The following is a 27,119-nucleotide window of genomic DNA, read 5'->3' on the forward strand; positions in this document are numbered from 1 at the left end:
ACCTGCGTGGTACACACACACACACACAGACACACACACACACACACACGCAGCAGAATGTGTTTTCATCTAATCTACATCATTTAATCTAATCATTCTGTGACTTGCTTTTTTTCCAGTGGTCATTCTGTTTTAAAGAGCAGCCAGTTGACACAGATAGGTGTCATCCATTCATTTTAGCTTCTGTGTAGTGCACCACCATGTAAGTAAACCACTGTGTTCACCCACTTCCCTGCTGGTGGACGTGTGGGTGGTCTTTAATTTCTGGCTGTTGCAAGCCACACCACAATAAGCTTCCACATATGTCTTGTCTCTTGGTGCTCTCCTGAATGAGTTTTTCTGGGGAACATCCCTAGGAGTAGACACCAAAGTTTGCAGACCACGTGTTAAGTTTTCTATATATTGCCGACTGTTTTCCAAAGGGATTCTACCAATTTTCACCCTAAGAGCTGTTCCTGAGTTGCTGTTTCCTACCTCACTGACCCACTTTGCACTTTGAGACATTTGCATCCTTCTCAATCTAATGTGTGTGCAATAGTATCTCATTGTTTCCCTTGTCCTTAAACTGCCACATATTTCTTGCTTTATGTGAAGGTACCATAACTTATTCAACCATTCTCCTATTGATGGACATTCAGCTTGTTTTCCATTTGTATATTGATTTGGTTTCAGTGCCTGATGAACATAGATGCAAAAATCCTCAACAAAATACTAGAAAACAGAATCCAACAGCACATGAAAAGGATCACACACCAAGATCAGGAGGGGTTTATCCCAGGAATGCAAGGATTCTTCAATATACGCAAATCAATCAATGTGATAAACCATATTAACAAATTGAAGGAGAAAAACCATATGATCATCTCAATAGATGCAGAGAAAGCTTTCAACAAAATTCAACACCCATTTATGATAAAAACACTCCAGAAAGTAGACACAGAGGGAACTTACTTCAACGTAATAAAGGCCATATATGACAAACCCACAGCCAACATCATTCTCAATGGTGAAAAACTGAAACCATTTCCACTAAGATCAGGTACAAGACGAGGTTGCCCACTCTCACCACTGTTATTCAACAGAGTTTTGGAAGTTTTAGCCACAGCAATCAGAGAAGAAAAAGAAATAAAAGGAATCCAAATAAGAAAAGAAGAAGTAAAACTGTCACTGTTTGCAGATGACATGATACTATACATAGAGGATCCTAAAGATGCTACCAGAAAACCACTGGAGCTAATCAATGAATCTGGTAAAGTAGCAGGATACAAAATTAATGCACTGAAATCTCTTGCAGTCCTATACGCTAATGATGAAAAATCTGAAAGAGAAATTAAGGAAACACTCCCATTTACCATTGCAACAAAAAGAATAAAATACGTAGGAATAAACCTACCTAGGGAGACAAAAGACCTGTATGCAGAAAACTATAAGATACTGATGAAAGAAATGAAAGATGATACAAACAAATGGAGAGATATACCATGTTCTTGGATTGGAAGAATCAACATTGTGAAAATGCCTATACTACCCAAAGCAATCTACAGAGTCAGTGCAATCACATCAAACTACCAAAGGCATTTTTCACAGAACTAGAACAAAAAATTTCACAATGTGTATGGAAACACAAAAGACACTGAATAGCTAAAGCAATCTTGAGAAAGAAAAATGGAGCTGGAGGAATCAGGCTCCCTGACTTTAGACTATATTACAAGCTACAATAATCAAGACAGTATGGTGCTGGCACAAAAACAGACATATAGATCAATGGAACAGGATAGAAAGCCCAGAGTTAAACCCACACATATGGTCACCTTATCTTTGATAAAGGAGACAAGAATATACAATTCTTCAATTGTATACAATACAATTCAGCCTCTTCAATAAGTGGTGCTGGGAAAACTGGGCAGCTACATGTAAAAGAATGAAATTAGAACACTCCCTAACACTATACACAAAAATAAACTCAAAATGGATTAAAGACCTAAATGTAAGGCCAGACACTATAAAACTCTTAGAGGAAAGCATAGGCAGGACACTCTATGACATAAATCACAGCAAGATCCTTTTTGGCCCACCTCCCAGAGAAATGGAAATAAAAACAAAAACAAATTGGACCTATGAAACTTAAAAGCATTTGCACAGCAAGGGAAACCATAAACAAGACCAAAAGACAACCCTCAGAATGGGAGAAAATATTTGCAAGTGAAGCAACTGACAAAGGATTAATCTGCAAAATATACAAGCAGCTCATGCAGCTCAATATCAAAAAAACAAACAACCCAATCCAAAAATGGGCAGAAGACCTAAATAGACATTTCTCCAAAGAAGATATACAGATTGCCAACAAACACATGAAAGAATGCTCAACATCATTAATCATTAGAGAAATGCAAATCAAAACTACAATGAGTTATCACCTCACACCAGTCAGAATGGCCATCATCAAAAAATCTAGAAACAATAAATGCTGGAGAGGGTGTGGAGAAAAGGGAACCCTCTTGCACTGTTGGTGGGAATGTAAATTGATACAGCCACTATGGAGAACAGTATGGAGGTTCCTTAAAAAACTACAAATAGAACTACCATATGACCCAGCAATCCCACTACTGGGCATATACCCTGAGAAAACCATAATTCAAAAAGAGTCATGTACCACAATGTTCATTGCAGCTCTATTTACAATAGCACATGGAAGCAACCTAAGTGTCCATCGACAGATGAATGGATAAAGAAGATGTGGCACATATATACAATGGAATATTACTCAGCCATAGAAAGAAATGAAATTGAGTTATTTGTAGTGAGGTGGATGGACCTAGAGACTGTCATACAGAGTGAAGTAAGTCAGAAAGAGAAAAACAAATACTGTATGCTAACACATATATATAGAATCTAGAAAATATAAAAAATGGTTCTGAAGAACCTAGGGGCAGGACAGGAATAAAGATGCAGATGTAGAGAATGGAGTTGAGGAAATGGGGAGGGGGAAGGGTAAGCTGGGACGAAGTGAGAGAGTGGCATGGACATATATACACTACCAAATGTAAAATAGATAGCTAGTGGGAAGCAGCTGCATAGCACAGGGAGATCAGCTTGGTGCTTTGTGTCCACCTAGAGGGGTGGGATAGGGAGGGTGAGAGGGAGGGAGACGTAAGAGGGAAGAGATATGGGGATATATGTATATGTATAGGTGGTTCACTTTGTTATAAAGCAGAAACTAACACATCATTGTAAAGCAATTATACTCCAATAAAGATGTTTAAAGAAAAAAAAAGAATGACCAAATTCCCTTCCCAAAGCTTTACAGTAATTTTCAATCCCACCAAAAGTATGTAAAAATATACTATTACCCATACGTTCACTAATACCTGATAACATCAATCTTTTAAATTTTTAACAATCCAGGAATCCTTAAGAGCCGCTGCTGTCTTAATCTGCATACCCCGACCACTGATGGCTTTAGCCTCTGCATTGCCTATTTGTGTGCTTTATTTTCCTGTGGGTTTATTATTAATCTAAAGCAGCTCTTTATATATTAAGATTGTATCCCTTTGTTATATGTATAGTGTGTATCATTTGTCTTCAGTTACTTTTGTCACAGGTTTTAGCTTTTTACTTTCTTAATATATATATTGTTTTTCTTTGTAACTTTTGAGTTTCCTGCTTTGCTTAAGAAGGCCCTCCCCACCCCAGTGTTACATAAATTCTCATCTTTTTGTCTAATATTTTTATAATTTTATTTTTAACTTTAGGCTTTTAATTCATCGGCTATGTATTTTTATACATGATGTGAAGTGGGGGTCAAATGTCCCTGGTATCATTTATTACATAATGTTTCTTCCTGCTGCTTTGGGATGACACCCACAGCGCATGGAGCTGGCGTGGTGACCCTGTACATGGGCTCTGCAGCCAGTGTTGGGCTCAGCTCCCACTTAACTGCCACACTCTGTCCTGTGAAAATTGTGTAATCTCTTTGTGCCTCAATTCCCCCATCTGTAAAATGGGGGAAATAATAGTACCACTTCCTAAGGATTTTGGAAAGAATTAAATAGGTTACACCATGAAAACACATAGACTAGTATTTGACACATAAAAAGCACTGGATAAATATTAGCTAGTTTTGTATTATATCCACATATTTTCTTGGGTCTGTTTTTCTACTCCATGGCCCAGTGCCATCTTTTGGTTACCAGAACTTTCTAATAAATGTGAATAGGCGTTATGTTATCTTACTGTTCTTTTTAAAGTTTTTCATGATGAGAATAGCTTTGAATGACACGTGTGTCCTGTAGCGACATTTTAATAATGTTGCATCTTTCCACCCATTTAGATCTTGTGTGATGTCCTTCAATAGAATTTCTACTTTTTCTTCATGAAGTTCTTTCACCTTTCTGGTCACTTTATACCAAGGGAAACTATAGCTTTTGCCATTCTAAGTAGGGTGTTTTTCCATTTGCCAATGAATATTGCTGGGATAAAGATAATTACTCATTATTTAATATTTACTTTGTATTGACACCTTACTAAATTATTTTATTGTCTCCTTTTTTTAAAAAATAAATTTATTTGTTTATTTGTTTATGGCTGTGTTGGGTCTTGGTTGCTGTGTGCAGGCTTTCTCTAGTTGTGGCGAGCAGGGACTACTCCTTATTGCAGTGCGGGGGCTTCTCTTGTTGCAGAGCACTGGCTCTAGGCGCACAGGCTTCAGTAGTTGTGGCACGCGGGCTCTAGAGCGCGCAGGCTCAGTAGTTGTGGTGCATGGGCCCAGCTGTTCCGCGGCATGTGGGATGCTCCCAGACCAGGGCTCGAACCCATGTCCCCTGCATTAGCAGGCGGTTTCCAAACCACCGCACCACCAGGGAAGTCCAATATTGTCTCTATTTTTAAGTGAGTCTTTTTAATTGCCCAGTTATTTGATCATATTACGTAAATGATGATACTTTTGTCTCTTAGTTTACATTATTACATCACTGATAATTTTTTCTTATTGCCAAAACAAAGTAACAGTAGCAAGGATGAACATCCTTTCTGGGTCTTGATTTTTGAGAAAATGCCTTTGATATTTTTATTTGTTCAATATATTTGCTATTGTTTTCTAATAAACACTCTTCACTATATTTAGGAACTTCTTGGTTCATTCTAATGTCATTTTTGTTTGGCTGAACTTGTTCAATTAATATATGAAAGGGTGGGTAATATATGCAGGTAATATAATGTCTGAGTCCATACCTGATATAAGAGACTTAAATGATTATGTAAAAAAGTCTGTAAACACCTTACACTATCTCCCCATTTTCAGTATGGCAAATGAGAAACCTAGTGATAGTTTGGTTATTTTCCTTTTCCCAGAAGCTTGTGAGTTTGTGGAACCATCTCTCCTCTCTCTCTTTCCCTTTCTCAATTCCCGCTCTGTCTCCACAGCATTCTCTTCTTTGACATTTTACAATTTAATCGGTATATATCTAGGAATGTCTTTTTTTTTTTTTTTTTTGGCGGTACGCCTCTCACTGTTGTGGCCTCTCCCGTTGCGGAGCACAGGCTCCAGACGCGCAGGCTCAACGGCCATGGCTCACCGGCCCAGCCACTCCGCGGCATGTGGGATCTTCCCGGACCGGGGCACAAACCCGTGTCCCCTGCATCGGCAGACGGACTCTCAACCACTGCGCCACCAGGGAGGCCCTAGGAATGTCTTTTTTTTCTTTCTTTTTTTTTTTCTGCCTAGGATTTACTCAGAAAATTGAGGTCCCTTCAGCTTAAGGAAGTTTTTCTCCTATTTCTTTGGTTTTTACTTCTCCATGTATCCCTGTCTCTCCTCTGGAACTCTCTCTGCACATCAAATCTTCTATATCTGGTTTTCATGTCTCCTGTGTTTTCTTCCATGACTTCCACTTCTTTGTGTATTTGTGTTACATTTCCTTCCATTTGTCACAGAGCAGTGTCTGGCACATAACAGGCACTCAATAATTAGTTACTGAATGAACAGATTTTGTCTTCCAGGAGACCAATCAGATCTCACAGTGACTATTACTCTTTTTTTCCATTTTTCTATGGAATATTCAATTCCGAAATCATGTCTTGTGGTTGCAGAAAGTCTTTTTAGATTCTAATTGCATCTCCTTAAGAATTCTCTCTCTCTCTCTCTTTTTAAAATTAAATGTCTTTTCTGCTTCTTCCTTCCTTCCTTCTGCCTGGTTGTTCAATTTGGTCTTTCCAATGGAGTATGATTTTTTTCTTTGCCTATTTATCTGTGAGTATGAGGCCTTTGGCCCCTGTGCAGATCAGCCTGTCAGGCCTCTCAGGCAACAGTGCCTGCAGTGGAAGGAACATAAGTGTTGGTTTCAGGCGCCAGTAGTAAACTAGCTGGCAAACTGTGCTGTCTCCATGCAGTGAGAGGCCATTGTCTCCTGACCTCCTGAGGTGGGGCACTTTGGAGGCTGGGGGTCAGCAGGAAGGTGGGGTCTTGAAATGTGCTCCAAGTAAACTCTACCCTTAAGAAAACGTGAATGTATTTGCTGGCCCATCTCTCCTCATTGGGTTCAGTGCTTCCATACTGAAGAAATCCAGCTCTACTCAGCTCTTCAAATTAATTAGAGCCCTACTTCCCAGTGGCTAGGAAAAGATGCTTAGGAATATTTAAATTGATTTGACCAACAGTAATTAAGTAATCGACAGTTAATACCAGTGGGGCTACCAGATGACTGCCTCAATTTTACACATATATTGGAGATACCTTAAATCATTTTCTAAAACAAAGGAAAAAAGTCAATAAATTAATTGACGTTTGTGCATTCATCCACATTTTTACCCTGGTTAATGTTAATCCAGCATTGGTGTTAATACAGACAACAAAAATAGAAGATTTTTTTAATGTCTAGGAAAAGAGAACGTTGTTAGTAAACTAACAGTAAGAAATGTAGGTTCTATACAACAGAAAACGCTTTTCAAAATGCATTTTGAGTGATCATATCCAGTTCCTGTTCACCTCTAATGATACTAATGAGAGGCTTACTGGGCCAACAGGATACCTCAAAAAACACTGTGGAATTTTTGTGACAATAAAAGTACAAGATGATATTAAAGGGCCTTAAGACTTTTAAAAAATAATTACTAGAGTATAGTTGATTTACAATGTTGTGTTAGTCTCAGGTGTACAGCAAAGTGAATCAGTTATACATATACCTATATCGACTCCTTTTTTTTTTTAGATTCTTTTCCCAAATAGGCCAGTACAGAGTACTGAGTAGAGTTCCCTGTGCTATACAGCAGGTTCTTATTAGTTATCTATTTTATATATAATAGTGTGTATATGTCGATCCCAATCTCCCAACTTATCCCTCCCCCCATCCCCTGGTGACCATAGTTTGTTTTCTACATCCGTGACTCTACTTCTGTTTGTAAATAAGCTCATTTGTACCCTTTTTTAGATTCCACATATAAGCGCCATCATATGTTATTTGTCTTTTTGTGTCTGACTTATTCACTCAGTGTGACAATCTCTAGGTCCATCCATATTGCTGCAAATGGCACTATTTTGTTCTTTTTATGGCTGAGTAATATTCCATTGTATGTATGGACCACATCTTCTTTATCCATTCCTCTGTTGTTGGACATTCAGGTTGCTTCCATGTCCTAAGACTTTTTAACGACCTAAACTCTCTTACTTCCCTCTTATAAGAGAGATTAGATTAAAAAGGAATACAGGCTTCCCTGGTGGTGCGGTGGTTGAGAGTCCGCCTGCCGATCCAGGGGACACGGGTTCGTGCCCCGGTCTGGGAAGATCCCACATACCACGGAGCGGCTGGGCCCGTGAGCCATGGCCGCTGAGCCTGTGCGTCCGGAGCCTGTGCTCCGCAACGGGAGAGGCCACAGCAGTGAGAGGCCCGCGTACCGCAAAAAAAAAAAAAAAGAAAGAAACTAACAGATTTTTGGTTTGGTTTGGTTTGGTTTGGTTTGTTTTTTCAATAAACAAAAAGAAAAGTAAAATTTAAAAAAACAAACTTAAATACCCAATACTACAGGATAAATTTTAAGGACACCAGGCTCTAAAAATTTTGGTGGGGTAAAGTGCACGGCCTGTCTTTGAGGGGAGCTGGTTATTTTTGGGTTTTTTTAATTTATCTATTTAATTTATTTATTTTTGGCTGCATTGGGTCTTCTTTGCTGCGTGCGTGCTTTCTCTAGTTGCGGCAAGCGGGGGCTACTCTTCTTTGAGGTGTGCGGGCTTCTCCATTGTGGTGGCTTCTCTTGTTGCGGAGCACAGACTCTAGGCATGCGGGCTTCAGTAGTTGTGACACGTGGGCTCAGTAGTTGTGTCTCGCAGACTCTAGAGCGCAGGCTCAGTAGTTGTGGTGCACGGGCTTAGTTGCTGTGAGTTGCTCTGATTCTTAACCACTGTGCCACCAGGGAAGTCCCGGGGAGCTGTTTTGATTATAACAATCTCTGAATCTGCTATTGGCATCAGTCTGTGCCTGGAGGTCCTCACCCAACCTCCCTGCTGACTCATGCCCCCTTTGGGAAGGCATGACCGCTGTCCCCTTTTTTCCCTTGACCACCACACCCAATACAGGGGTGATGACCAAGCTGGTAGGATGTTGGATGTCTAGGTCAAGTGTGATGGGGCAACCTTAACCACTTTCACCTCCAGGGGCCAGCATGGCAGCTCTGTGTTGGGGAGACATCGCCCTTGAATGTCACCTCAAATAAATGGGGTCTTCTGATGCTCTCTGTACACACTGGTGTGCACCTACCATTCACCGCCCCTCTGCTGTAAGCCCAGCTTCAGGTTTAGGGAACCTCAGGCTCCCCACTTTGAGACTCAGGGCACAGCAAGGTGGGGGGACACCAGACCTTGGGAGGCATCCCAGTACCTCGCCAGGCACACGCTCAGCTAAAGCATGGTGACCTTATGGGCACATCCTGACCACACAGGCAGCCTTCAGCCTGAGGGCCCAACCCAAAAGCCAGACATTTAACCCAGTTTTCTTCTCCTTCCTTTTCACGCTCAGATGGATGGAGTGGAACCCTGGCTTCCCCTTGAGTATCGATGCCAAATGCCACAAGGATTTACCCAGAGATATCCAGTTCGATAGTGAGAAGGGAGTAGACTTTGTTCTGAACTACTCTAAAGCGTAAGTGTTCAAGAGCTCGAGGATGCTGGGCAGCCCTCCAGCGGCTGGGGCCGGAGATGGAACCCTCATTCCTCCCCTTGTGGTGGCCTCGGGCTGGGGGATCAGCTCAGCCGAGCAACTCTTCCCCAATCGTTTGATTGTATCTCGGCAATAGCATGGATCCTTAATGCACAATCAAATCACAGGGAAACCTGTATCTAAACAAATTTACAGACTGTAGGACTCCAGACACCAAACAGCTGCTTTCAGCCCGGAGTGGAGGTCTTTACTTGGAGTGCCCCATCCCCATCCACAGCTCATCTCCCCTTGGGCTAGTTCAAGGGTAAACAGTGTCCAGGATGTCACCCAGCTGGTAGGGCATTGCAGTCATAATGACCAACATGCCTGTGCCGATCACTTACATGCATCCCCGTTCGTCTTTCACTACAACCCCACGAGGCAGGCACAGATCTTATCCCCATTCTGCAGTTGAGGAATACGTGGAATAAGGAAGTACAATACCTTGCCCAGTAGCCCCTGCTAATAAACGGCAGAGATCCGAGTCCTGTGCTCGTTCTTGGCGGCTGAATTATTACACGATTTTCAAAGACTCCCTGGGTGCTCATTACCAACACGGAGCCCCAGCCCTACCTCAGGGCTAGTGGAGGGGCATTTGAATCTGTCCTCTGATACTTTAGGGAATTCTCACAATCATGCAAATTTGGAAAACCCTAAACCCGTGGTCATGCAACCTGACCAAGCCTTGGACGGCCCTGAGGAGATCCAGCACCTCCCGGTGCCCAGCACCCCCTACCACTAGGGTGAGAGTCTCCCAGGGTGGGCGCTGGCCCTGGGTTGGCATAACCAGGAGGCAGACAGGTGGAGAAGCACTAACCCAGTTAGCTTCTGTGGTAGCATTTGCTTAGCTGCATAGCTGCTCCACGCAAGAAGTTGCCTCATTTGGTCGAACTTCTGTAAAGAAAGGGTGGGAGGCCACACACTCAGGCCTTCCTCTTTGGGGCATTTGAGAAAAACCCTACACACACACACACACACACACACACACACACAGCCTCACAATCAGACTCCGCAGGGAATCCCCTCACATCACAGAGACTGGGATGCATTTGTCTCCCTGCGGCTGCATCTCCATGGGAGGGAGGAAGTAATAAGGGCCTGACACTTAATAAGCCTCTACTAAGTGCCAGGCTGTAGGTGTGGGTGCTTTCTGTATAGAATCGTCTGTTTTAACCTTCACAGCAACCCCAGGAAATAGGTACTGTTTTTAACCATCTCCAGGTAAGTAAACTGAGGCTCTGCCAGGTCCAGGCCAAGGAATTTGCCGAACGTCGTTTCAGCAGGAATTGGCAAAACCAGGATTTGAATCCAGGTCTATTGGGGTTCGAAACTGGGGATTTTCTTCCCTGCTACTACTGAGAGCAAATGGAGAGTAAAATTAAAACCAAACCACTAGATTAGTAATGCAGCAGTACCCAACACCTGGCTCCCTGGAAACATCAGGGCAATCATATGTCTCATTTCCTACCCAGGGGTTAGCATTATTGAGTCAAAGCCATGTGGCTTTAGGAGAGCAGAGTCCAGACCAGATGATACAAGAAGGACAGAAGGCCCTTGTAAAAGGGGCAGTTTGGAGAGAAAACGATAATGATAGAGAGGCAGCAAGGTCAGAAGAGATGATACTGCTTTGGGGAGTAGTGCCACCTCTGCTTAGTAATGGTGGGGGAGTGGATGGATGGATGGATGGTGAGTGGAGGGATGGATAGTGGATGGTGGATGGAGGGATGGTGGAGTGAAAGCCAGGCTGTGCCTTTCTTATGTCTGCTCAGTGTTCCTTAGGTCATTGTCATCTTTTATCTCAGGATCCCAGCACAGCAGCTGCCACAGGATAGGTGCTCAGTAAACCCTTTCAAAATGAATTGAGTGTGGCCTTTGTGGCCACCTCACAGGCCCTCACTTCACACACACACACACACACACACACACACACACACACACACACAATCACACACTTACCTTTTCCTTCTCACGTATCCCCATCATAGCCAACAGCATCCTAGATCAGTGGTTCTCGGTCCTGATTGTGCATTTAATATTAAGACTCCGTGCCACCTCACTGCAGCCAGGCTGTTATGCCAGCATTTGCAGCACAGGCATGAGTATATTTTAAAAGCTCCTTGGGGGATTCTAATGTGCAACCAGGATTGAAACCACTGGCCTTGATGCCTCCCTTGGCCTCACCCTCCATCCAGGTGAATGTGGGATCATGTCCATCCCCTGGGTCTCAGTGTGTATGTCCTCCTTTCTCAGCTCTGCCATGTCTCCCCAGAATGTTCAGGAACATTCTTCTACCTGCTTCCCCAGGCTCCATCCCACACAGAAATTGGAAGTTCATTCTCAAGTATGTGTATAGTTTGTTGGCGGCTCCTTCTACAAAGCAAATATAATTCTTTGACTCGCCTACCTAAAATCCTTCAGTGATTACCCCAACCACAGGGGTCTCTGCCCAGCCTTCTCTCTTGCCCCCAGATGCACAGGACACCCCAGCCATGTGTGTCCAGAGCTGGGGGTCTTCGTGTCCCCTTGTCTTTGCCTCGCTGTTTTCTCTGCCTCAAATGCCCTTTTTCCCTTCTTTGCCTGGCCAAGTCCAACTCATCATTTTTCAGGACTGGAATAAGGTGCCCCTTCTCCCAGAAGCTCCTAGAAGCCCCAGGTCTGAGGGAGGCTTCCTCCCCTGTGCTCCCCAGTATGGGCCACACAGGCCACCATCTCTCCAGCAATACCATAGCCCATCTTTCTCTACATCTTCCATGTTACTTGGCCCCTTGAGCTGCAAACTATTTGGCAGGACCAGAGCAAAGAAATCCTGAGATGGGCCCTCAGCCCCACCTGGCACAGCCCAGCTGGGGTGGTCAGCTGAGCACCAGCTCTGTTGGCACAGTGAACCAAGGACCATGCGGTCCTAAGAAGGAGAGAAGAGACACAGCCTCTGCCTTTGAGGAGGATGAGTCAAGGGGACTGGGCCTCAGGGAAGCAGGTCAGAGGGACCCCACCCCGGGAGATGAGGGATTCATGGGAGAGGGCTCTGGGCCAGTGGAAGGTGAGCCTAAGGAAGCTGGTGAACTTCTTTGAGACTTGGTGTCTTCATCTAAAAAATGAGACCATAGCTCCCACTCCAGGCTGTTGTGAGAATATTAAGGAACCACTAATGTCAACCCTGCACAGAGAAGGTTCTCCCTAAAGACAGCATTAGTCTTCATTCATTCCCAGTAATGAGGTCAGGCCAGCCAGGACCCACTTCTCCAGCATCACCTGCTGAGCACTTGCTCCCTCAGATCGACCTCTGCCCTCAAGGGCTCATAGAGGGACCCTTCCTCTGTTTGGTGTTATCTCACTATGGGGTCCAGGAAGGCTTCACAGCAGGACACCTAGGCTGGCCTTGCAGCTAACCAGACGGTTGGGAGCCTGAAGAAGCAGGACTCGGACGCTCTGGCAGAGGGAGCATCACATGTAAAGGCTGGGTGTGGCTGGGCCTCCTCACAGAACCACGTGGGGGGTGAAATTTCATGTTGTCGTCAAAGGAGGAGCAGCTTATCCGTTTAATCACCACTCACTGTTTGCAGCCTGGAGCTCTGAGTGCAGGAGGTTGGTGGGACTGGTAAGGGAATGTTCTCTTCAAAGGAAATTGAGAAAGAGAGCTTCCTTCCCAGTAGAGGAGAACAGTGCAGAAATGTGACTGAGTTCGGGAGAGATGACCAGACCAGGGTGCTTGGGTCCTCACCCACCAGACATTTCTCATCAGATGAGATCGGGGTCGGGGGGGCAGCTCCTGGGAGGGGCATCCTTCTCCTTGGGGTCTGGATTTGCAGTGTTGGATGAGAAACAGGGAGAGGTGAGGGAAATCAGAGCCACATTGCAGAAGGTAGACCTGGCAGCCTTTGAGGGTCAGATGAGCGAGCCCAGCAGTGGGGAAAAACAAAGACAGGGAACAGGAGAGTAGGGAGGACTTCGGGATGTGGTGTGGATGTCCCGGGATCCAGTTGAAATTCAGGTCAAAATGGGGAGAGGCCGAGGGGAGAACCCAAGGCACCCTTGACACTGTACCTCTGGCTTATAGGCAGAGTGGGGTGGTCATCAGAAAGGAAAGCTGGACAAGAAGTGGTGAAGAGGAAGATGAGTGCAGTCAGGGGGCATGTTGACGTTCAGAGCCCTGTCCGGCCTCCGATAGTGAGGCCAAGGGTAGAGTGGGATGGGTAGGCCCGGGGCTAAGCAGAGAGGCTTCAGGGAGCGTTGAGGCCAAGCAAGGTTGGGAGCCCTGCAAGGGACGGGGGAGAGGGGGTCGAGGGCCAGATAGAGGCTTTGTTTGGGGACAGGGAGAAGAGTGTGGTCCAAAGGCAATAAGTCTTCCCACCCCTGCTCCAGCCCCACAGACCAGTCACCCACTGCTTGCGTGAAGTCAGACAAAATTACATGAATGGTAGCTCTTTGAAAGGAGCTGGTGGCATAGAGAAGGAAAGAGCAGGCCGCAAGATGAAGAGCAGGAAGCTAGAGAGAAAAGATGGGCTTCCTTGCCCATGAGGAGGGCTGGGGTGAGAGCGAGAGAGGGAGAGATGATGGCACGGGAGCAGGGAAGCCGAGGGAACTTGTTCTCTTGACTTTGGAAGCCAAAGCCAGGAGTTTTGCGGGAAGAAGTCCCCACACCCTCCTACTGTCACCCCAGCTCAGAAACAAGTTGGCTGCACATCACCAAAGCACTCAGAAAATAGGATTCTCCCTTTAACTTCACGAATGCCACCCAAATCCTTGGATCTCCTTGGTAATCGTTAAAGTCATCTCCTCCTAGTTCTAACCGATCCCTGTATGTCTGTATATCAACCCTATTTACCTATGCTGAATTCTGTTACAGAATCAGAGATGTGTCCCATTGGAAAATAAATTTGTTGGGGAAAATGTAGGGGGAATAAAATTCCCACCTAAAAGTTAGACCTGGAAATTTTTACTTATATTTGCTAAAGTAGCAGTTTTTTGTTAAAAATGGATCATAAAATAAAGGTATAAGTTAACACAAATCATAAAGTAATGTTTCCTTTAAAAAGGGTTTGCTTTATAATTAAATTAATTTGGAAAACATTGCAACCTTTCCAGCAATGGTTCTCAAGTTATAGCTTGCATCAGAATCCCCTGGAGGGCCTGTTAAAATCTGGACTTAGAGACCCACCCCTAGAGTTTCTGATTAGGGAAGGCTGAGGTGGGGCCTGAGAATCTGCATTTCTAATGACATCCTGGGGGTGCTGATGCTGCTGGCCCACCAACCACACTCGGGGTAGCAAGGTTATACTTTGCTTTCCTGGGGGAAGAAAACCTATTAATCTATTCAAAGTATAGCAACAAGTATCAACTCATCTCTAATTACCCTTTAAAAGCAAAAGGTCACCTTATTTAGAGCCTGGAGAGCAGCGATTGTTTCTGACTCTAGCTGCGCCATCTTGGGAGAGTTATTTAAGTTTTTTTGACCCATTTCCTTCCTATAAAATGAGGCTGGTGCTGCCTAACTGCTAGAATTGTTATGAGATTTAAACGAACTCACGTAGGCAGTGCCTCTGCAGTGCGGGCTAGCACAGTGTAGACCTAGTATCTAGTATCTCCATTCTGGATGCTCGGGAGGACTTTGTCCTCATTCCTGAGCCCAAGGAAGGAGACTGGCCAGGGAGCTACCTTCTCAGGCTCTGTTACTGCCTGTTTGCTGGCTCTTCTGGGCTTCTTCCATTCCCAGGGGAACTGGCCCAGAGGAGGCTACCTGCTGCTTGTCCTTTGACAAATGCAAATTGAGCTCCTGGGGGTGGGGGCCTGAGATGAATCAAAACTGGTCCCTTGGTCCCAGCTCCAAGAAGCTCACAGTCTAGTGGAGACCAAGCTATGGACAGCTCATCATGATAGTATGTGGTAGATATTCCTTTGGAAAAGAGCACTGGGAAAACTTGAGGCAGGGAGGAAGCTCTGAGGAGGCAGCATCAGAAAAAAGCTTTCTAAGAGAGAAGCCCAACCTGGGTCTTGAAGGATGCATAGGAGTTCACCACGCTGATTGGAGGAGTGGAGGGGATGGCTTTCAGGGCGGTGAGAACTCCGTGATCCAGGAGGACCAGAGTGGGGGCCTGTGTAGGGAAGTGGAGCTGAGGCTGCCAACGCAGAGAGCTGGGCAAGGATCCCAGCCTTTACTGGGGGGGGGTGGGCGGTGCAGGACCATGGGGGTTTGAAGCAGGGATGAAGTCCATGGGGGTCAGCATTTTAGTGTCAAGGAAAAAGGGGTTGGTTGTCAGATGCTTCAGCGAGATCAGGGGAGTTTAGAGCTGACTCTTTAGATGCAGCCACTAGGATGTGACACACAGTGCCCTGGGTGAGAGCACTTAAGGAGGGCAGAGGGGAGAGGAAGTAAAGAGGAGCCAGACGCAAAGATTCTTAGGTGAACTGAGTGTGAAGGAAGAAAGGGATGAATGAATTAAGCAGAAGGACCCCAGGAGGGAGAGGGCAAAGTTCTGTGCCGTAGCCTGGATTGTGAACTTGTCCACTGGTCCCTCCAGAACACCACAGTTTAAGGCTGCAGACGTTAATATTAACAGTAAGTGATAATCATGGTACTAGTCGCTAATATTTGTTGAACTCATTTTACAAATCAATGCTTTCTATATATCATGTCAACCCTGTGAGGCAGGGACAGTTATTGTACCCGTTTCATGGATGAGGAAACTGAGGCACAGAAGGTTAGGGATTTGCCCAAGGCCATATGGCTGGGAAGAGATGGAGCTGGGATCTTCGGCCAGGCCCTTAACACTCTGTGCTGACCTGCATCCATCTCAGCTGCCCTCTCTGGCCTTGCATATGGACTCCTCAGCACAAGGCAAAGAGCCAAGGTTAGGCAGAAAGTAAATGAGGGTTAAATTCCACTAAACTGCTTATCCCCCCAAATCCAGGAGACTCGGGAGAGCAGCTACATAGGAGATAACGGTGCTCTGTCCCTGGAAGCTTGCATCAATTTGGGGCAGCAAAAAGTCTGATGAATGAATGAATGAAGGCACAGACCAGAGCCCGTGTGAATGGGAAGAGAGCACTGTAGACTGCTGTCGAGGACAGGCGACTGGTCTCTTTCTTAGGGGAAACGCAGAAGGAAGAGCATGGGCATGGGTGCCAGTTTCTGTCCTGGTTTCCACAAGGCCAATCAGCTGCCCCCTTGGAGCTGCCCTGGGTTCAAGTCCCCTAGAGGCCCCATGAGACCAGGGTGCGGAGGGGCTTGGCAGGGGGCAGGTGAGGCCAGAGCGTGCAGGGGCGCCGCCGTGTCTCGATCTGCAGGATGGAGAACCTGTTCATCAACCGCTTCATGCACATGTTCCAGTCTTCCTGGAGCGACTTCGCTGACTTTGAGAAAATCTTCCTCAGGATCAGCAACACTATTTCTGGTGAGTGTGCTTTGGGGGCTCTTATGGTGCTGGGGAGCCTTGCCTGGGCGTGGGAAAGGGCTGCCCCACCCACTCCAGCACGAGGCCTCCCTGTGCCCCAGGCCAGCACTGCCTGCAACCACACAGTACACTCCACTGGGCATCACCCTCACGGCCAGAGGTTTCTCCTCCTTGGATGTCCAGTGTTGAGCACCCTCAACCTCATTTCACCATCGAAAGTCTCATAAATATCAACACTTTTTCTTTAAATAAATCAATCATTTATGATGCTTCTGAACAGAGAAAAGGCAGGAGTTAGCTTGTTTTTTAAGCATTTACGTGAAAGCAACAGTGGGTTCCTTTGGACTAGGATGTATTTGGTAGAACAGTAGCATCATAACTGCCAGGGATGGCACAGGAAGGACCACACAGCAACAGAAAGATTAGGAGACATTAAGGAGACAAGCAAGGGGGGAAACTGCCTTCACAAACTCCTCCCCAGGGTGCCCCCCCCTCCCCTCCTTCTCCCTCATCCTAGGGCCCCTGCTTCCTGGGCACAAGGACCTGGGTTTTTTTTTTTTCTTTTCTTTTTCTATAGGTACAGTGTTGTACAACAGACCTCTAGAACGTACTCATCTTAACTGAAACTTCACGCCATGGATTAGTAACTCCCCACAACCCCTCCCTAGCAACCACCACACTGTGCTGCTCTTTGATTCTGTTGAGCTGGACTAATTCAGATGCTTCATATAAGTGGAACCATGCAGTACTTGTCCTTCTGTGACTGGGTTATTTCACTTAGCATCATGTCCTCCAGGTTCACCCATGCTGTCACATATTGTGAATGTCCATCTTTTTTAAGGCTGAATAGTATTCCATTGTATGTATATACCACATTTTCTTTATTCATCCCTCTGTAGATGAGCATTTAGGTGGTTTCCACATCTTGCCTGTTATGAATTGTGCTGCAAGGAACATGAGGGTGCAGATATCTTTTCAAGATCCTGATTTCAATTCTTTGGGTTAAATACCCAGAAGTGGGATTGCTGGATCATGTGGCAGTTCTATTTTTAACTTTTCGAGGAAACTCCACACTGTTTTCCATAGCAGCTGTGCATCCTGAATTCCCACCAACTGTGCACAAGGGCTCCAACTTCTCCATGGCCTCACCAACACTTTTTTTTTTTTAATAATAGAATCCTGACAGGTGTGAGGTGCTATCTCACTGTGGTTTTGATTTGCATTTCATTGGTGACTAGTAATGTTGAGCATTCTTTCCTATACCTGCTGGCCATCTGTATGTCGTCTTCAGAGAAATGTCTGTTCAAATCCTTTGTCCAGGGTTTCCCTGGTGGCGCAGTGGTTGAGAGTCCGCCTGCCGCTGCAGGGGACACGGGTTCGTGCCCCGGTCCGGGAAGATCCCACATGCCGTGGAGGGGCTGCACCCGTGAGCCATGGCCGCTGAGCCTGCGCGTCCGGAGCCTGTGCTCCGCAACGGGAGAGGTCACAACAGTGAGAGGCCCGCGTACCGCAAAAACAAACAAACAAAAACTCCTTTGTCCATTTTTTAATCGGGTTATTGGTGTTTTTGCTATTGAGTTGTAGGTGTTCCTTATATATTTTGAAGATTAAACTTTTATCAGATATATGGTTCGCACAGATTTTCTCCGATTCTGTAGGTTGTCTTTTCACTCTGTTGATTGTTTCCTTTGCTGTGCAGAAAGCTTTTTAGTTTGATGCAATCCCATTTGTCTATTTTTGTTTTTGTGCTTGAGAAAGGGGTTCCCCAGGAACCTTCTGAGCCACTAAGGGCCAGCTCAGGGAGGATGGGGTGGTGTCATGGCCTGACCTAGTGGTCAAGCAGTTGGGCATGGTGGGCTGTCCACTGAGTGCCTGGGAGAGGGGACCCAGCAAGGACTCTGGCCCTCCGCTAGCATCAGGAAGACCTCAGCCCGGCTCAGAACTCAGGCTGAGCTCCGATTCTTTCCTCCATAGAGCAGGTTATGAATCACTGGCAAGAAGACTTAATGTTTGGCTACCAGTTCCTGAACGGCTGCAACCCTGTGTTGATCCAGCGCTGCGTGAAGCTGCCAGAGAATCTCCCGGTTACCACAGAGATGGTGGAGTGCAGCCTGGAGCGGCAGCTCACCTTGGAGCAGGAGGTTGAGGTAGAACCTGGTTGGCTGGAGACAGTGGCCCGGGCCAGAGGCTCAGCTCAGGTGGCCGGGTCCTACTCTGTTGGGCAGAAACCACTTCCTGCTGGCCATTGCTCGCTGGCCCCCAGGCTGCTACCTCCAGGCTCATCTGTCTGGCTGATGGCAAGATCGACTGCCCTCAGTGAAGTGACCTCTTCCTTTTCCTGAGCATTTATGAAAACTGTCTTGTCCAGCATGGGTGGAGGAATTGAGAGGGATATTTCCCCGTGATGTGCAGGTCTTAGAGCATAATATCAATATTTTCAATATCAATATCATGATTAAAAGAGCTCCCTCTAACTAAGGGCCTGTTGTGGGCCAGGCATTGTGAGAGATGCTTTACACACAGGACCATCAATTGTTACCCACCTTGCAAAGGTAAAGAAACTGGAGAAAAAAGCAAGCCTTGCATCAAAAAAAAAAAAGGAGAAAACTGATGGAACTTTTGACTTCCTAATTAGAAGTGTTGGTCTTCTGCTTCTGTCCTCACCCTCTCCCCAGCCCTTCTCCTGGCCCTCGTCTGCAGGGTCCGTGCTCTCCAGTTCCAAGACTATTGTACTCTTGAGACAGAAAGGGGTTCAAACCTCCTCCTCTGGTGGGACTCAGCGTCAGCCGCCTTCCATGCCAGGAGCTTGAGGCTCTGGGAACTGGCCTTAGTCTCCCATCAGTTGGCCCATTCCCACTACAGCCAGGATGACCAGGCCTCCTGCCACCTGCCCCAGGTGTCTAGGCGGCCTTCTGCTGTTTCCAGTCACCCTGTCTTGCTTGCTCAGCTCACCATGGGGCCCCAGAAAGAGAGCGATGGTCAGTGCCGTCTGTGGACAGACCTCCCAGCCCTCACACCCTGCCCACCTGACTCTGGAGGGCCACCTGCCCAGCTGAAGTCCCCAGGCAGGGCTCCTGCCCCACCTGGTCATGTGGACAGGTGACAACCTGTCCCCACGTAGACAGGCACACACAGCAGTTCTCCCCTGTAGATTTAATTGCTGGACGTAGTAACATTGATTCAGTGCTGTTGGTTTCAAACTTCAAATCAGAGAATCACTGAATCTTAAAAGCCAGAGAATCCTAGAACTGGAAGGGACTGAGCATCCAGCCACCCTGGCAGGGGGACAGCCTCCGCGCAAGAGTCCTTGCCACCACAATGGTCGTCTTTCCTTCGAGTTATGGTCTTGATGCTCAGCTGTGGTTTTGGTGGTGAAGCAATAATCCAATAGCCACCATTGACTGGAGTCTTACACACACACCACCCGTCTCTTACACATACATCGCTCCATCCCCTACAATATGGTTCTTAATTCCCACAGTCATTTCTGCTACTTCTCTTTGGCAGCATCTTATGATCTACATTAAGTTTGTGGCCTACTAAAACTCCAAAGTTTTTTTCTTTTAATCTTTACCTATGCAATTATTCTTTTGCAACATGAATAGAGAAATTCTACCCCTGTTGTTTTTGAGTCATCGTCACAACTCTTCAAGAGTGTTTTAGTTCTTAGACTTTATATTAGGATTTTGTAGTTTCAAGTCACAAAGATCATAAGAAGTGCATTGGTTGAGGCAACAGCAAGAAGCAAAGCGAGGGGACTTCCCTGGTGGCACAGTGGATAAGACAATATGCTCCCAGTGCAGGGGGCCCGGGTTCAATCCCTGGTCAGGGAACTAGATCCCACATGCATGTCGCAACTAAGAGTTCACATGCCACAACTAAGGAGCCCACGTGCTGCAACTAAGACCTGGTGCAACCAAATAAATAAATAAGTTTTTTTTAAAAAGAAGAAGCAAAGCGACTAGCTCAGGCATAGCTGGGTCCTAGGTTCAGGTAATCCATTGGCATCATTTCTCCATTTCTCAATTCTCTGCCTCTGTTGGATTTTTTTTCTTAGGAAGGTGTCCTTTTGTGGAGGTAAAGATGACCACCAACAGCTTCAGACTTACCTTCGACCATTTTAGCAAACATTACCCAATCCCAGAAAGAAAGTCCCTGTTTCCCAACACTTCCAGCAAGTGTCATGGGTCCAGCTTGGGATAATTCCCTGAACCAATCGCTATGGTCAGGAGAATGGACTATGTCGACCAAAAGGAGAGGACAGGAATACCAGACAAGCAAGACCACCAGCATCTTCTACAGAACCTAGAATATCAACTGAGAGATAGGGTTGGTGCTCTCACTTTCCAGCAGGATGAAACTGAGGCCCAGAGAGAGGAGGTGGCCTGGAATAACAGAGAAATGCCCCATAGGCAGACCCAAATCCCAGGCCCCCGGGTTCCCAGGGCCTCCCTTTAGCCTTTCATTCATCAAGTTAAACAACCTGGGTCCGCTCAAGATTTGATCGGCAGCCGTTTCTTCTGCACAGTGGCCACTGATGGCCACATCCGCTCTGAAAGGCATTTGTCCAGCCCATCACAGAAGCCCAGCCAACCCTGTGCCCACCGGGACTAGTGTCTCCAACTTCTGGCCAAGGTGTCCCAAGGGGCCATCACTTGCTATCCTGGAAGCAGCCTCTCCCCACTTCCCTCTGCCCTGGCTGGCCGAGGGCACCATCCCCTCCTTCCCCGACCCCGTCCCACTCCTGCCCTGAATGCATCTCGAGCAGACTGCTCGGAGCTCATCACTGGTGTCAGACAACTGCCAGGGTCCTCTGCGTCCGAAAAAAGGAGGAAGGTGATGGCCAGGCTTTGAGCTTCTCTAGTGCCTTGGTCCCCTCAAGCGCTTGCACAGTGGCCCCCGCGCGCCCTCTGTAGGCAGAGTCGTGGACGTGCAACTGACTTGAGCACCTGTTGACCAGTGTCCACCGTACTGTAGACCCGACCCCCTTCCCCAGCCGGACCGCAACCCCTGCCTCCATTGCTAGCTTAAAACACAAAAGGCTTTAGAAGAAGCGCTGCTTGTCCTGCACCCGAACTCTTCCAGCTCTGGCGAAAGGAGCCCTTGCGGCCCTCAGCTTAAGCTCCCTCTAGGGGACTCAAGTGTAGTCTGGGGTGGGCGGCTTTCTACCTTCCCCAAATCCCAGGTGCATATTTGTTTTATATTGAAGTATGATATCCATGGAAAAGGGCACGAATCAGGAGTGGCAGCAAGCCCAATGACTTTGCACCTTACCCCGCTGTGCCACCAGCCTCAGACCAGGACACAGAGCACACACAACCCTTGCAGACTCCCCCCCCCCACCCTTGTAGACCTCCTCACCCCTGAAGACCCACCTCTAAAGACCTCCCCCGGCCCTGACGACCCCCTCCTGACGCGGTGGACGCCTACTTTTGTAGACCCCACCCCTCAGAGCCTTCCACCTGCGAACCTGCCCCCTTTCCGTCTCTCCTCCCAAGGGTGGCCCTGGTCCTGACCCTGACACTGAGTTTACCCAGCTTGAACTCTCTGTAAGTGGAGTCCTGCAGCATCACTCTTGGCATTTGACTTCTCTCATTTATTTCATCTAAACTCTGCCTATTTTCTTCTTCTTAAACTGTGTCCTTCCGGGTGATCTTTCAACATCCTTCACGAGGGTCAGGCAGACTTCGGGTACAGCAAGTGCGGAAGAGCCGCTGCCATTCCTTCACCTTACTGAGCCCACCGCAACCTGTGAAAACTGATGTCAGTCAGCCTTTGAGTTAGAGGACCAAGAACTTTACAAATTTCTGAGCTCCACTGAGTTGCCAGGGCAGCCAGAGCCCCCTTTCCCTCCCTCTGCGCCTGGTTGCTGGGTCCATCTCAGGCTGCAACTGACTTGCATGTATTTCCTCCTGCCTCTTACAGCTGGGGAACATCTTCATCGTGGACTTCAAGCTGTTGGATGGCATCGATGTCAACAAAACAGACCCCTGCACTCTGCAGTTTCTTGCTGCGCCCATCTGCTTGCTGTACAAGAATCTGGCCAACAAGATTGTCCCCATTGCCATCCAGGTAGGCTGAGGGGACCTGTTCTCTTCCCGGGCGGCTCTACCCTCAGCAGTCAGGGCTCAGGGAGGATTTCCTGGCTGGCACCACCAAAGCTCTAGGAGGAGAAGGCAGCTCTGCCTTGAGTGTCCTGCTGAAGGCTTTTCCAGGTAGACAGGAAAAACAGGAACTTAGGTCTTCCTGCCAGTCCTGGAGAGGGCTGACCACAATGGGCAGAAAGGGCTCCACTCCCCAAGATACCCTTGAGAACTTCCTGGCTCTGAGGAGGACCTGCCTTGGGATAGCACACTGGGCTCCCCACCCCAGCATCGTGACCTGCCCCAAATCAAAACGCCAGCAGAGCCCAGGCAAGTGAGGTTGTGAGCTGAGCTGGAAGCTGAGGCTGCCAAGAGAGGACCGTGGGGTTCAGGGACTGTTCCCGTCCTGAGATGCTCCCTCCATGTGCCCCGGGGTTCTTGTCTCCACCAGAGATGATGGAGAAGGAGGCCACTGCAACACTGTGGGAGCTGGTATGCAGACGGCAGGAAACCACACCCGGGCCAGGATGAGGTGTGGGTCCATGAACGGGGGAGGCTGCACAGGGCCCCAAGGGGAAGGCAGACAGGCACTCAGCAAACAGTACTTTGAGTCAGCCATGAACCAGGCATTGGGTGCCGTGGGCGTAATAGCGGCTAGTTTTGCCAGATGTTAACCGCCAAGGCTATCGCAAGGGTTTGCCTACACGCAACCCCTTACCTTGGATTCTGAAATCTAAAAAATTCTAAAGCTCTTAGACTTACCAAAAATGTGTAGCAAATTCATTGGCAGCAAAGCTTGCTGTGAACCAACAGGAGAGGCTATTTAAGAGGCTTTCTCTCACTTAGTATGAAATGCATACGTTTCACTGCAGAAATACGAACATATTTGAGTGTAAAATGTTGTGTTGCCCCAGACCCAGGGAGGGGGAGAGAGGTGTCACATGATGAAATGGACACACTGCTAAAATCCTAAAAATTATGAATTCTGAAACATTTGGCCACCAGGGTTTCAGACCAGGACCTACCTTTATTTATGTAACTGTCACTACAACCCTCTGAGTAGGCAGGCACTAGTGCTACCGATCATTTTAAGCGGATAAGGAAACCAAGGCACAGGGGTAGTCAGCGGCAGAGCTGAGCCTCGAGCCAGGCCTTCTGGCTCCAAAGTTCATGGCTCACCAGTCTCCGAGTCTCTGGGGCACCTCTCCTCCAAAGGAGTTCCCAGCCTGTTATCAGAAAGAAGCCCTATGCTTCAGAAACTGATGCAAAAGGTAAAGGGACAAGTGATGGAGAAGTAAGCCGAGCTAGGAACCTTGTTCACCACTCTCAGGCACCTCTGAAGCAGCCTGTCCTCCAGAGACCTTTTATGTCCAGACCATGGACTATTACGCCACCTTTACAACCAATAAATGAGATCTATCCCAGCTGACCTGAGTCAGCTATGAGTTAACAGCAGAAAGCAAGATACAGGGTAGAGATTATACAATCTCTTCTATGTCAACTGAATGCAAGGAAAGGGCCCACCACAGATGTGACCAGATACTCTTGTGGGCATGGGGAGTCACAGAAGGACACAGGTCACCAGGTTGGGAACATTGGGATGGAACTGGCTGGGGCACAGGTGAGCAAAAGAAAGTAGCAACAGACTTGATTATAACGCTAATCAATGTGTGGAAAATTGCACAAATATGCATATATGCAAAGAGGCTGGATTATGAAATGTTTTCTTTCTTTCTTGTGCTCTTCTGTAATGATTGGAATTTTTTACGGTAAGTATATAATCTTTCCTAATCAGAAACAAAAGGCTACATCCTTATCACCACCCCTCCCAAAATTTAAACACAAAACACCAAGCGTTCTGGAGTTCCACAGCATCACTACCAGCCTGGAGGGGAGTGGGGAGGGTGGGAAGAATGTGTGGGAGGGAAGGCCCAAATCATAGCGACCTGCAAGGCTGGTGTAAGAGTTCCGGATGATAGCAAGTGAGGATCTGGACTAAGCAGTGAGAGTGGAGAGAAAGGCCAGAGGCACTGCCAAGGAGTAGGCAGAGCACTGGGTCCCTTCCCAGCTCAGCTGTTTACCAGTTTGTGACTTGGGAGAGCTGCTAAACCACTCTGAGCCTCAGTTTCCCCCTATGTAAAATGGGAATGTCAAGGAATACCTGCTTTGCAGGGCCACGGTGAGGGATAAATGAGATAGTACAAGTATAGCCCCTAGCATGCAGCAGAAGGTCTCCTTGGCCACAGAGCATGCACCAGAGCCTAGCAGGCATCCTACCTGCTCTGCCAGCAGAGTCAGGTGTGGGTGGGGCCGCGCAGTCAGTGCAAAATAGCGAAGCACTGGGAGGGGCGGGGCAGGGGGTGGGGAAGGGGAGGGGCCAGGGGAGAGGTGGGGCAGTGGGGAGCCTGAAAGCTGGGACTGTTAAAAGGGGCTGGAGTGTTGTTCTATGAAAACATGGTTTCAGAGTTCGCAGACCTCCTAATTTTCCAAGAAAACCTATTAATCCAGATTTTTATGTGAAAGTACTGATATTTAAAGGTTGACAACTAATTGCATTCACAAACAACCAAAAATATCGTGAAGGTCAAACTCTGCTCTCCTTGCACTGCTCTGTCCTGGGTGAGCAGGCCCGGGGTGGGCTGTCTAGAGCCGGTCTGTCCAGCGTGGGAGCCCCTGGCCACCCACGGCTCTAGAGCCCTTGAGATGTGGTTAGCCCCTACCAAGGCGCTCTGGAAGTGCAAAATACACACCTGATTTCGAAGACTTAGAACGAGAAAAAAAATAGAATTTTTATTATTTACATGTTGAAATGACATTTTAGAGAGATTGGGTAGAATAAAATTGTATTATTAACATAAAGTTCACCCGTTGGTTTTTATTTTTATTACTGTGGCTGTTACTGAGCAGGACCCTAAGGAACCTTCCCACGACAGCCCCCCCGCCCCCCATGTCCTCCGCCTCAAAAAACTGTACATGAGTTTACGAACAATTAACATAGAGATAATGAGAAGGGTCCTGGCGGGCGCCTCCCGGCTGTCTCTGCTCTAGGTGAGCACTAGGGAGCGCTGCGGCAGTGCGCTGTGAGGGGGCCCCCAGCAGCTGCGCGGCTGCGGGAGCGGCTCGTTCAGCAGCTCCGGGTCTGGCTCTCAGCCTGCGTCCGCCGAGTCCCGGGGAGATTGGAAGCCGAGAGCGCGGGCGCTGCACTGCTGCTCTGCGGCTCGAGGCTCCGGCTCGAGCTCGTGCTGGAAGGGGCGCAGCTTCTCCTGACAGTGCTGCTTGTGGGCGCACCAGTCCTTCCGCGGGCACTGGGAGCCACAGTAGTGAGCCAGCTGGCAGCGGCCCCTGATGTTGAACTCCCGGAGCTGCTTCTCGGTCATCGCCCAGGGAGGGGAACGGCGCTCGTAGCAGGTGCAGGGAGTCTCCTCCTCTTGCACCACGTCCCCGTTGGTGTTATAGTACCGGGTTACATTCAGGACGGGGAACTGCTCCGCTATGGGGTCCGTGGGAAGCTGCTGAGTTGCAAGCCAATATAAGCTTTGCTCCCTTCACTTGCTCGAGGTCTCTGACTTTGGGCCGCCAACCCCACGGTACGAGCTGCAGGTTGTCCAGGCGACTGTCCACAGTGACAGCATTGAGATGCATCACCTGAAACGGGGAGCGATGCCCCAGTCCCACCTCCCCATCGCTCCCACAGCAGCTCAGGAAGGAGCCTTCCTGACCCTCTTGCTCGGTTTTTGTCAAGGGCATATACAAGTATCTTAGCACCATTTCCATCCGCGTCTACTTCCATCCAGGCCTCAAAGGAGTAGCCCCCCACCAGCAGGGATGTTCTGCTCATCTATCAGTGTGTACTTGGTCCTCATCTGACTGCCTCTGCTCCTCTCTCCCAGCAAAATCTCCCACCGCTGGTGATGGGAACAAGGTTCCCATTCAGGTTAAGGTCTGTGGCTGGTGCAGCTGCACAGCTGGCTCTTTTCCAGAGATTGTGGTGAAGGAAAATGCAGCATTTGTTGCAGGGCCCCAAGCAAGGAGTCCAGGCAGCTAGTGGTCAAAAGGCCCCAAACTTCCCAATGGCTTTCAGGGAAAGGTTTTTAAAGACAGGGTGAGAGAGCGGGTTTGTGGGATGTGATCAGCTCATGGATTGGTTGGTGGTGAGGTAATCGGGAGTCAGCATCAGCCTTTTGGTTCCAACTGGTCTGGGGTCTGTGTGCTTGTGGGCAGCATACAGTTAATTTCTTCCACCTGCTGGGGGTTTCAGTATCTGCAAAACAGCTCAAAGTATATGGCTCAGAATATTATCTATAGCCCTTGAGGAAGAACTAAAGTTCCTTGACTTTGTTTTAATGGCTAAAGTATATTATTTTATCTTGCTTGACTGTTTTCCTTTATTTCTGCATTTTCTCACTTCTCTGATTAAATTTATTATTTGGAACTCAGGGAAGGCCTAGGAGGCTAAAGTT

The 27,119-nt window shown here is 47.5% G+C and overlaps 1 protein-coding gene and 1 pseudogene across 1 annotated transcript in view; one reads left to right on the forward strand and one right to left on the reverse strand.

The window, feature by feature from the left end:
• Window positions 1-27,119, forward strand: part of ALOX5 (arachidonate 5-lipoxygenase) — a 54,223-nt gene that overhangs the window by 19,671 nt on the left and 7,433 nt on the right. The window contains exons 4-7 of the mRNA XM_067708902.1: window positions 9,006-9,128; window positions 16,470-16,576; window positions 18,551-18,723; window positions 22,502-22,648. Coding sequence (XP_067565003.1) covers window positions 9,006-9,128; window positions 16,470-16,576; window positions 18,551-18,723; window positions 22,502-22,648 — 550 coding nt within the window. The remainder of the gene's footprint in view (window positions 1-9,005; window positions 9,129-16,469; window positions 16,577-18,550; window positions 18,724-22,501; window positions 22,649-27,119) is intronic.
• On the reverse strand, window positions 25,806-26,522 carry LOC137209475 (zinc finger MYND domain-containing protein 19 pseudogene; annotated as a pseudogene).

The sequence above is a fragment of the Pseudorca crassidens genome, chromosome 16 (assembly GCF_039906515.1).
Source record: "Pseudorca crassidens isolate mPseCra1 chromosome 16, mPseCra1.hap1, whole genome shotgun sequence".
Classification (NCBI taxonomy): Eukaryota; Metazoa; Chordata; class Mammalia; order Artiodactyla; family Delphinidae; genus Pseudorca; species Pseudorca crassidens.